The sequence below is a fragment of the Microchirus variegatus genome (genome assembly GCF_963457635.1).
Source record: "Microchirus variegatus genome assembly, chromosome: 4".
NCBI lineage: Eukaryota > Metazoa > Chordata > Actinopteri > Pleuronectiformes > Soleidae > Microchirus > Microchirus variegatus.
In genome coordinates this window covers 2,914,335-2,925,770 of record NC_139805.1, presented here as the reverse complement: position 1 = coordinate 2,925,770, position 11,436 = coordinate 2,914,335, and the positions used below count along the sequence as shown (strand labels likewise).

Below are 11,436 nucleotides of genomic sequence, written 5' to 3'. Positions count from 1 at the left end.
CTAGAGCTTTAAAGGAGGACTAACCCATAGAAGAGGACGTAATATTTCTCACATTACTAATAAAATTCAGAAAGATTTAGATATCCTTGAACAATGGGGACTGGATTGGGGTTTCAAATTCTCAACTCAAAAATCTCAAGTTGTATACTTTACAAGAAAGAAAGTTCCGGAAAATCATAAAGTTACATTATACGAGCAAACACCGGAAAGAGGGATGACATTTAGATACTCGCATGGAAACATCACATTGATTATGTTGAGACAAAATGCAAAAAAGTTCTTAACTTGATGAGGATGATTTCTGGTCTATGCTGGGACGCAGATAGACAATCTCTGATGAACATTTACATAGCTCTAATAAGATCCAGCATTGACTATGGTTGCATAGTGTACAGCTCAGCTTGTAAAACATCCCTTCAGAAGTTGGACAGAATTCAATTTAAAGCACTAAGAATAGCTTTAGGAGATATTAAAACAACTCCCACAAGTGCACTACTAGTAGAAGACCCCAAAGTTAATATTGACCTTCTTGGAAACAAAAAGATCATCCAGAACCTCAAGATTTTGCAATATTTTGTAAACATTATCTAACCTCTTCATATTATGGATATTTACACATTTTCACAGACGGGTCAAAAGATTCACACAATGGTCAGTGTGGCATTGGAATTTATATTCCAAAATTTAAGAAAACATATGGACACAGACTAAACAACTTTTTATCAATATAGTCAGTATAAATGACAGGTATTGTAACAGCATTAAGATGGATTGAAGAAGTCAAACCCCTTAAGTCAAAGGAAAAGCTATAATCAAAGTGTGGGTTTTTGAAAAGATGGCGAGAAGAGTGGGAGGCTGATTGCAATGGTAGACAATATTTCAAGGTTCAGAGTCAGGTTGGGGGGAGAAGAATTACAACAGTGGGGTTTGACAGAAGAACAGATGTAGTGTACACAAGACTGAGACTAGGACACACGGGCCTTAATTCAACCCTGCAGATATTAGGGAAAAGTGATGGACTATGTATAAAATGTAAAATTAAGGAAAATGTTGGGCATGTATTAATATATTGTACAAAATATCATGTTTTCAGACAGGAATGGAGTGAACAGGAAGTAGAAACAGGCATACACAACATACTAGAAGAACAAGGTATGCAGAGGAAAACAATTAAAGCCATTATCAGTTACTCAAAGAATACAAGATTAATGGAAATAATTTAGGTAAATTTATTTGCTTTTTTTTTTTTTTGTCTTTTTAAATAGATAAATACAGTAATTGATTAATTAATTGATTATTCATTTATATGTTTTATTTATTTATTTAATTATATTATTATTATTATTATTGTACTTATTTATTTCTTTATCATTTATTTTCTCCTTACAAAAATTAGAATGTGAGTCTATCCCATCCAGTCCCTTTGCACACTCCTGTACAGTAGGTGGCGGTTTACGCAAACAAAAGCTGTGACCCGCCATTAATAAGAAAGAAGAAGAAACTCGTCAACCCGGAAGTGTTTGTTCTCATTTCTGGCAGAGGGTTCGCAAGTGCTGCTGTTTGTGCTAGAAAACTAATACATTTACCGTCTTTCCAATGGCAAACAGAACCGTCAAAGACGCCAACAGTATCCATGGAACGAACCCGCAGTATCTGGTGGAGAAAATCATCCGAACTCGAATCTACGAGTCTAAGTACTGGAAGGAGGAGTGTTTCGGTCTGACCGGTGAGTAGCATTTTAGCGTTAGCGTGCCAACGTTAGCGTCCTGTTAGCTAACGCTAACAAACCCACAACAACCTCTGTTAAAATCCCTCCAGTCGTCCAGAATACCTCACTAATGCTACGTGCGTTTACTGAGCAGTGAACCTCACGTTGCAAAAGGTTTTACTTTGAAAAACTGCTTAAATTGCTTTAAGAATGTTCGGCTTTTCAGGGCATTATTGCTTATATCGTTTATACTCGAGTAGCTTGTTTTGTGACAATCCTTCACGCTTCATACTTTCAGAAACCGTTCAAATATCAATTTCAGTTTTCCATCGTATGTACTAAACATAAAATATTATGCTTTTTGTGTGAATGGAGTAAATCCCCTCAAAGTGAGAGTACCCTATAACGCACACAAGTTAAAATCAGATTGTTATATAGTTGTTTTCACAACAAACTACGCAGTAAATCTGTTCTTTAGAGAAGCTTGAGTCCTCTCTTTTCTCTGAGAATATAACTTTTTACTGACATAAGTAATTGAGTCATTGATTTGTTATACATGTATTAATTATTTATTATATCAATGAGGTCAGTTTAAAAATAAATGTAAAACTAATTTTTGAAAGCTGCAGTCATAATGTATTTAGTGTTGATCTGACTCAACATACATGCATACTTGGGATGTTCTATTCTAAGTTAAAGTGTTTCCTATTTAAGTGAATGGAAAGTGTTTGGGTCAATGCATTACACAGTATATATTTGCATTGTTGACAACAGAGAGCCTTGTCTGTGACTTCAGAACTTGAAGGAACAAATTCTGTGTCACAGGAATTAATCAGCCTTTTTTGTGTCCTCTGCAGCTGAGCTGGTGGTTGACAAGGCCATGGAGCTAAAGTATGTTGGAGGAGTTTTTGGCGGGAACACCAAGCCCACGCCCTTCCTCTGCCTCACACTAAAGATGCTGCAGATTCAGCCAGAGAAGGATATCATTGTGGAGTTCATAAAAAATGAGGATTTCAAGTGAGTTCCCATGCATGTCAAAAAAAGTACTCGAATTTATGTCGCTCCACGATATGGTTGCCTCGGCACAGCCTTTCTGCTTTCCAATTAGTGACAGTACTGATTCCTTTTTTTTAGTGCCCGCTCTGGCGAGGTCTAAAATCTCAGTATTTAACAGAGATGGGTCAGAGTCTGGTTTATTTAGCGACAGCACTGTTGAAAGCCAGCGATTGCAAGCGTCAAGCTGCATCACAGCCTCTGCCGCTGCATTTCAGTTCAGTGACTGTCAGGCGGAGTCTGTGCTCCACTCAGGCAGGAAGTACTGAACGATTCTGTGAACAAATCTTTTTAAATAAATGATTCTAATTATTCAGTACACCAAAAATGACTGCTTTACAACTCACTAATTTGTTTGTATCACATGTGAAATGAAGTCACAGCAGTTTAATGCAGCTGTACGGTGATGACTCCGCCCATGTTGATGAGGTACTATTGTAATGGGAAACAATCCAAACAAACCATGTAGAGCTTAGGCGAGTAGGTATTATGTAGTGGAAAAGTGTCTTTAGATTTTTTTTGTCAAGCCACACTTAACATGGGCAAACATGCTCACATTGGCACAATTTCTGGCATAGGGTTTTCTCTTATCTCTCCAACTCAACATCAGCTACTTTTGTGTTGGCAGCCCTGTTCAGATCTGGGGCCTCATGAACAATGGTTGCGTACGCACAAAAACGTGGCGTACGTCCTTTTCCACGCTCACGTTCAGATGTATGTAACTTGAAATGACCGTGGAAATGTGCGGTGCCCACGCCAACTTCTTGGCTGGCGTACGCACGTTTCTCCAGCTATTGTTCCTTTGGCGACACTTAGTGGTGATGCTGGGAAACTGTTAATAATGTGAAAACAAGTAGTCATCAGAGTGATGTGCACATCAGAGACACACTTATACACTAAATTATTTTAGTTTTTTTAACATTTTTGACATTTTCTGGACCAAACGATTCATCGATTAATCGATAAAATTAATGACGATTACGAAAATAATCGTTAGTTCCGGCTCTACAAACACTGGTCTTTGAGCAGGGGCTGTGTTACTCCGCCCAGACCGACAGTACCATGCTCAGTGACAGAGCTGCTCAGAACAATGTATATGATTGTTACTTTGTTCATAACACGACAACATGAAAAGTAACCTACCTTCTCTCTCACTGCAGATATGTTCGTTTGCTCGGGGCGATGTACATGAGGTTAACGGGCACTGCGGTGGATTGTTACAAATACCTGGAGCCTCTGTACAACGACTACAGAAAGATCAAGAGTCAAAACAGAGATGGAGGTGAGTTCACAACACGATTCTGTGTCACTGAGTTCATATCTGGCCACATAAACAACAACAAAACTGGTTCAGTCTCACTGACGATTATTGTTGTCGATGTATCATATAATCATGAATGGCACAGCACCCCCTGTGACACAGGAGCTGACATAGGGCGATAGGTGGGGTACACCCTGGACAGTTAACTAGTCCATCGCAGGGCCACATATAGGTCTCTTGGTTGTTTACAAACATTGTGGATGCGCGTGCAACGCGGTTGCAGAAGGGCACCACTCGGCGTTTAAATAGCAGTGTTGTCGTGAAGTTAGTCAGCTCACATGTACGAATTCAGAAGGCTAAAAAAAAAAGATATGTTTTCCTCGTACTACGCCAGCTTGTCGCCTAGTGATAAAGCAAGTTGTACTTGTAAATTCACCCTGGTTAATGGGATACAGCTTGATGACACATATGCTTTAAGCGCCGGTGAGTGGATTAATAACGAGATAAAGTGGCCCAGTCTGCAGTGGCCCGATATCCACTCGTACCTGATGGACACTCCGAGTCTTTATTCCAAGGAGAACTTAAAGTCCTACACGACTCTGGATGCTTACGAAAGTGACCTGTTATAGTATTAACAACACAACTTGTCCAGGGCTTTAAGAGGTTTTATTCTACACACAACTTAACAGGTTGTACTAATCATTTTGCACTAATTGTTTTTAACAAACAAGACAAAAGCCTGACTCCATGCAGAAAAGGCCCTTGTTCCAACGGGGCTCAAACCCGGGTTTTCTTGCTGCAAAGCGAGCATGAAATCATTGTCACACAATTTTTCTTTATCCTTTTCTTGTGATTTTAGAATTTGAGCTGATGCACGTGGACGAGTTTGTCGATGATCTTCTTCATGCAGAGAGGATGTGTGACATAATTCTGCCCCGGCTCCAGGTAAATTCACATCGCATTTATATAGCTGCTCTGATTTACAGGCCTCTGATCCACTGATCTGTATGTGTGTTGGTGTTACAGAAAAGACAAGTCTTGGAGGAGGCTGAGATGCTGGATCCACGTATAAGTGCTTTAGAGGAAGACCTGGATGAAGTGGAAAGCAGTGAAGATGAAGAGGAGGAGGAAGAGAAGGTAATAATTCCTTTTTACCACATATGTTTTATACAGGTGATTTATACAAGGTGTTACTGCTAATTTTGCAGTAACACCTTGTGTCCTTTTCTTGTCATTTATTGCAAGCTGATGATAACACCTTTGATAGCTAAATTCTGGTAATAATTCATCCTTGATATTATGCTTTAACATAAGATCGTTGCATTTATACCTTGGCAACACATCATAGCTACTTTTGTATGATAATTTTATTAGGGCTGTAATCAACCAAAGAAACTCTTGGCCTGAAATTTCGACTAAAAATCGACTAATCGGGGTGCTTTACGGGTGCAGCTCTTTTCAAATTAAAAGAGGCTCTTAATTTGAAAAGAGGTTGTACTCAATTCCCTTGTAAGTTGCTTTGGATAAAAGCGTCTGCTAAATGACATGTAATGTAATGTGATAGACTACAGAGCAGCATTGGTGTGTGGTTGAGAGTTTAAAAAATCTTTTTTCTTTTTTACCTGCAGCCAGAGAGACTCCAGACCCCTGAACCCCACAGACGCAGTTACCGCGACAACGACAGACCTCGTCGCTCTCCATCACCTCGCTACAGACGAAGTCGCTCACCCAGACGGTCGGTCTTTCAATTATTAGTCATTTATATTTTTCTGCCGTAAAGACAAAATGAGAAATCTTCAATAGGTAGACGATTATAAAGTCGAATTCCATACGAGTTTTTAAATTTGTCTTAATTTTCAGGAGGAGCAGATCTCCGAAGAGGAGGAGGTATGTTTGCTTCTGACAGAATTTTTTTTTTTTTTCACTGTACAAAAAAAAACATTAACTCACAAGTTTCCTTGTGTGTAAACAGCCCATCACCGAGGAGAGACCGCCACCGCAGCAAAAGCCCTCGCAGACATCGCAGTCGCTCCAGGGACAGACGTCACCGCTCCAAATCTCCAGGTAAAAGAAGGGATATGAGCAGATGTGTTAATCTCCTGCTAATCACTCATAATCAACAATTATGGACCAAATATTATCACAATTTTGGTAATAATTATTTATTAACTAATGAACAATTACTGTGTCCTTTTTTTCTTGGCTGTGAACCAGGTCACCACAGAAGCCACAGACATCGCAGCCACTCAAAGTCCCCAGAGAGGTGAGCGCTTCTGTTTTATACAGTTGTGTTAAAAAAAAAAATAATAGCAGTCCGTGTCTAACCAGATCAATCACTGTTTTTGATAGAAATTATGTCACAACATGCAAATAATTTACCAGTAGGTGTAGTAGAGTCATAGAACACCAATAGAGCCAACATTCAAGGTATGCATGCTCCTGAGTCTGTGCAGTTGAATAATTCATTCAACCTGAAAGGGCCGTGTTCAAAATAATAGCAGTGTGGAGTTCAATTAGTGAGGAAATTAATTCTGTGAAAAAACAAGTGTCATTCAGTTGGCCCCTCATTTAAGGATGAAGCCAGCACATGTTGTACTTGCATTACTCTCTGAAAAACTGACAACATGGCTTGTTGCAGACATCGTTTATAAGAACAGCACACTTTGACTAAAATGTTGATTGGAGAGGGGGAAAAGTTATTTAAAAAAAAAGTGCAGAAAATTAAAGGCTGCTCGGCTAAAATCATCTCCACTGCTTTAAAATGTAAAGCAAAACTAGAGACATGGAAGGAAACCGAAGACTATCGTTCAAATGGATCGCAGAATAGCCAGAATGGTAAGGACTTGGCCAATGATCAGCTCCATGGTCATCACAGATGGCCTGAAGTTACCCATGAGTTCTGTGACAATTAGAAGACGCCTGTGTGAAGCTAATCTATCAGCAAGAAGCCCCCTCAAAGACCCTTTAAAAAAAAAAAAAAAAAAAGACGTGCTGAAGAGGTGACAATTTTACCAAAGAAAAAAAATACTCCTGTCACAGAGTGAAACATAACGGCAGCTCTGTAGAAAATACACTCACTGAGATGACATCACGTGCCTCATTCATTGCTCTCATTTGTACTGTTTTGTATTTATTTTGCTTGTTTCTCATCACAGGAGCTCAAAAAAGAGTCACAAGAAGAGTCGAAGAAACGAGTGACCTCCCTTCTTTGTTTTCTATCTTTTCTCTTTTTTATAAAAAAAAGAATCTTCAATCGGTCAGATCTCCTCCCTCTAGGACTTTTGTTTTTGTCTGTTGGGTACATATTGGACCACTGATGAGTTTTTAAACCAGCCACTCGGCAGTATGTTCAGTTTAAAATTGCTGCCCCATTTGAAGCAGTTTTAATTTTTTTTGTGACAAAGCACAGAATGGGGCCAAAACAATTCAATATGTGTGAATAAAGAAAGTGTTTGATGTCAACATTTTGTTTGTCTAACATGTGTCTAATAAATAAATAAAGATTGTGATTCTTAAGTTCTGTTTTTGAAAGTGACTCCTGACCATGCTAATGCTAAAATGCCGAATAACATGCTAAAATATGACGGCTGTGCTACAGTCACATGTTACAAGCTAACTTTTTCAAGTCAAAAGTATTAAAATTTGTGGATTTGGTCAAATTCAAAACTGAAATATTTATTTTTTGCACGTATTTAAGAAACAATTAACTTAGGAGTAGAACGTCCGCACTGGCGGCCGTCTTGTCACAGTTAGCTCGCTCACCCATAACGTGTTGTAGTGGTACGTGGACTTTTTAAATAACCATAACTTGTTCAATTTACTACCGAGTTTCTAACAATTAAAGAGACGCTTGATTTGTTCTCTCGCGTTTGTCCTTACAGGCTCCCGTAGAAACATGGCGTCTCTCTGCTAACAGTGGCTATGCAACCGTGGCCCGCGACCATGTTAATTTACATGACTTTTTGAAACACTACGAAAATGAAACAAAAACTATTATACAGCGACTAGACAATGCAGGAGCACATAATATGTATAAAAAAGGTGGATTTTGGGTCATATAAACCCATAAATACGGGCCGAACGGCAGTGCAGAGTACCCGCTCTTTTTGGAGTCCCTTGAAGTAGTACTGGAAAGTGCTCCAACCGGGGACTCCATAGTTCTGTTGGGAGACTTCAACGCCCACATGGGCAATGACGGTGTGACCTGGAGGGGCGTGATTGGGAGGAATGGCCTCCCCGATCTGAACCCGAGTCGTGTTTTGTTACTGGACTTCTGTGCTAGTCACAGTTTGTCCATAACAAACACCATGTTCAAGCATAAGGGTGTCCATCAGTGCACGTGGCACCAGGACACCCTAGGCCGGAGGTCAATGATCGACTTTGTGGTCGTGTCATCTGGCCTCCGACCGCATGTCTTGGACACTCGGGTAAAGAGAGGGGCTGAGCTGTCAACCGATCACCACCTGGTGGTGAGTTGGATCCGTTGGCAGGGGAGGAAGCTGGACAGACTATGCAGACCCAAGTGCGTTGTGAGGGTCTGCTGGGAACGCCTGGCTGAATCACCTGTCAGGGAGGCCTTCAACTCCCACCTCCTGGAGAGCTTTGACCAGATCCCGAGGGAAGCTGGAGATATTGAGTCAAAAACTCGGGTCTGGGAAAAGTTCGGGGAGGCCATGGAGAAAGACTACCGATCGGCCTCGAAGAAATTCTGTCAAACCGTCCGGCACCTCAGGAGGGGGAAGCAGTACTTCACCAACACTGTTTACAGTGGAGGTCGGGAGCTGTTGACCTCGACTGGGGACATTGTCGGGCGGTGGAAGGAATATTTTCGAGGATCTCCTCAATCTCACTGACACGTCTTCCCTAGAGGAAGCAGAGGCTGGGGACTCAGAGGTCGACTCATTCAATTCTCAAACCGAAGTCACTGAGGTAGTTAAGAAGCTGCCCAGTGGCAAGGCACCGGGAGTGGATGAGATCCGGCCTGAGTACTTTAAGTCTCTGGATGCTGTAGGGCTGTCCTGGTTGACACGTCTCTGCAGCATTGCGTGGCGGTTGGGGACAGTGCCTCTGGACTGGCAGACCGGGGTGGTGGTCCCTCTTTTTAAAAAGGGGGATCGGAGGGTGTGTTCCAACTATCGGGGGATCACACTCCTCAGCCTCCCGGGGAAAGTCTATTCCAGGGTACTGGAGAGGAGAGTACGGCCAATAGTCGAACCTTGGATTCAAGAGGAACAATGCGGTTTTCGTCCTGGCCGTGGAACACTGGACCGGCTCTATACCCTTCGCAGGGTGCTTCATCGGAGTTTGCTCAACCAGTCCACATGTGTTTTGTGGACTTGGAGAAGGCTTTCAACCGTGTCCCTCGTGCCATTCTGTGGGGGGTGCTCCGGGAGTATGTATTGTTAAGGGCCGTGCGGTCCCTGTACGACCGGAGCAGGAGCTTGGTTCGCATTGCCGGCAGTAAGTCAGACTTGTTCCCAGTGCATGTTGGACTCCGGCAGGGCTGCCTTTTGTCACTGGTTCTGTTCATTAATTTTATGGACAGAATTTCTAGGCGCAGCCAGGGGCCGGAGGGGGTCCGGTTCGGGAGCAACTGGATTTCATCTCTGCTCTTTGCAGATGATGTGGTCTTGATGGCTCCTACAAACCAGGAACTCCAGAATGCGCTGGGCGGTTTGCAGCCGAGTGCGAAGCAGCTGGGATAAGAATCAGCACCTCTAAGTCCGAGGACATGGTTCTCGACCGGGAAAAGGTGGCTTGCGAGAGGGAGGTCTGGGAGTCCCTTCTCAGACTGCTGCCCCCGCGACCCGGCCCCGGATAAGCGGTAGAAGATGGATAGATGGATAAATATTATCTAAGTTTTAGTCTTGCGTGTCTGTCTGCATTTCCGGGTCCAGCTAACGCTCTCGATCATCTCTCCATAAGAGAGACGTGACAGGATCACTGATACCACTATATTGAGGGTCTTGCACATGATCGGTACATAACGTAAAAAATGAGAGTTTAACCTGGGCTTTGGAAGAATAGCAATACGATTCATACTGTCTAGAACACAGCCCATATTTCCTTTTTAGGAATGCCCTCTCACTCCCCCGCACAGCTTGCAGACCATAGTGTTGCATGTTCATTACAGAAATACTTTGGATAGAGTGGCACAGCAACACATATAGAAGTGACAGAAACAGCTTGGCTGGCCTTCCTTAAAGCTGACTGCAGGGAAATTACAAGTGGATGCTGAACATACCGTATGTGGGAAGATGATATCCTAATTGACCTCATTAATTACAAGAGATATGACCTCGACTATCAACTGCAGCTTATAATGATTAACCGTACTGTACTGATATTAAGTTCTATTGCATTGCATTTTTTTTACAATAAAATATCAATGAATACACCTTTAACCACTTTATCAAAACTTGCAAAATAAATGATGTTGTAGTTAAAACCCAAATGATATTATAAACTGTGACAAGAGCAATGAACACAATTTAGCAACTAATTTACAGCCACGTCTGCAACACCTAATATCATTTAACCGGTCGTAAAATACTCTTGTTAAATGAATTAAAACTTAACTGTATGCGTGTAATTAAAACATACACCATCAATCTTGACTAAAGGAGTTAATTATTACTACTATTAATAATGGTTGTCAAGCTGCCAACCGAGAGGGTGTTGGTGTTGGGGGGAACTAGGAAATCTGCTAGGCTTGTGATATACAGTATACAGTTTTTATGGAGTGGGGTTGTATGTATTTACACTTGGTCAGCACCTTAAATATAGATGACAGTGCTCTGCATATCAGCATGGAGACAAGCAGTGAAAACCTAAGCTACAAATCCATGGGGACAACAGAAAAAAATATATTTGAGTAATTTCACAAATAAATAACTAAGTGCGTTGCTTCAGAATATACTTATTGCTTCACCTTGCTATTAGGCAGCATTTCCATAACTGGAAACTGATGTTTTTGTGCAGGTCTACAGCTCTGAGGCAAATCTGAACACAAAAGATTTCAAACACAAAAGTCACAAAATGACACATTTGAACATACTGATGGAGAAAGTAGTGGATCACACACTCATGCTGTGATGTTAAATTGCTGATTTTTAAGAGTTTGAGCAGTAAACACACGTGCATTACTTCCTTAATGGTGAGCTAAAGCAGTGAACATATTGTCACAATAACACCCACTTAAACTGTCATAGATTTTAAGATAAGGCTTGTATGAACTCACTAAAATAATTTTTTCCACTGTCTCTTGCAACTATGTTTCAGCATGAAGAGTCTGCAGTTTGCAGACGTGTGTATGCAGGATAATATGTGCAATTACTACTTCAAAACGTATTTCTTTTCCCTTTAATGTTTGTGAGGCTTTTTAAAATGTACATACAATATTTGTATCATCATA

At 41.2% G+C, this 11,436-nt stretch overlaps 1 protein-coding gene across 1 annotated transcript; it reads left to right on the top strand.

The window, feature by feature from the left end:
* Positions 1-1,596: 1,596 nt before the first annotated feature.
* prpf38a (pre-mRNA processing factor 38A) lies at positions 1,597-7,346 on the top strand (the record flags this gene model as incomplete). The annotated part of the gene is made up of 10 exons (XM_083887909.1): positions 1,597-1,726; positions 2,566-2,725; positions 3,922-4,043; positions 4,882-4,967; positions 5,049-5,159; positions 5,651-5,757; positions 5,883-5,909; positions 5,995-6,086; positions 6,237-6,285; positions 7,178-7,346. The coding sequence occupies 10 exons, from the start codon at positions 1,597-1,599 to the stop codon at positions 7,218-7,220; spliced, it is 927 nt and encodes a 308-aa protein (XP_083744035.1). The 3' UTR covers positions 7,221-7,346.
* Between the last annotated feature and the right edge of the window lie 4,090 nt (positions 7,347-11,436).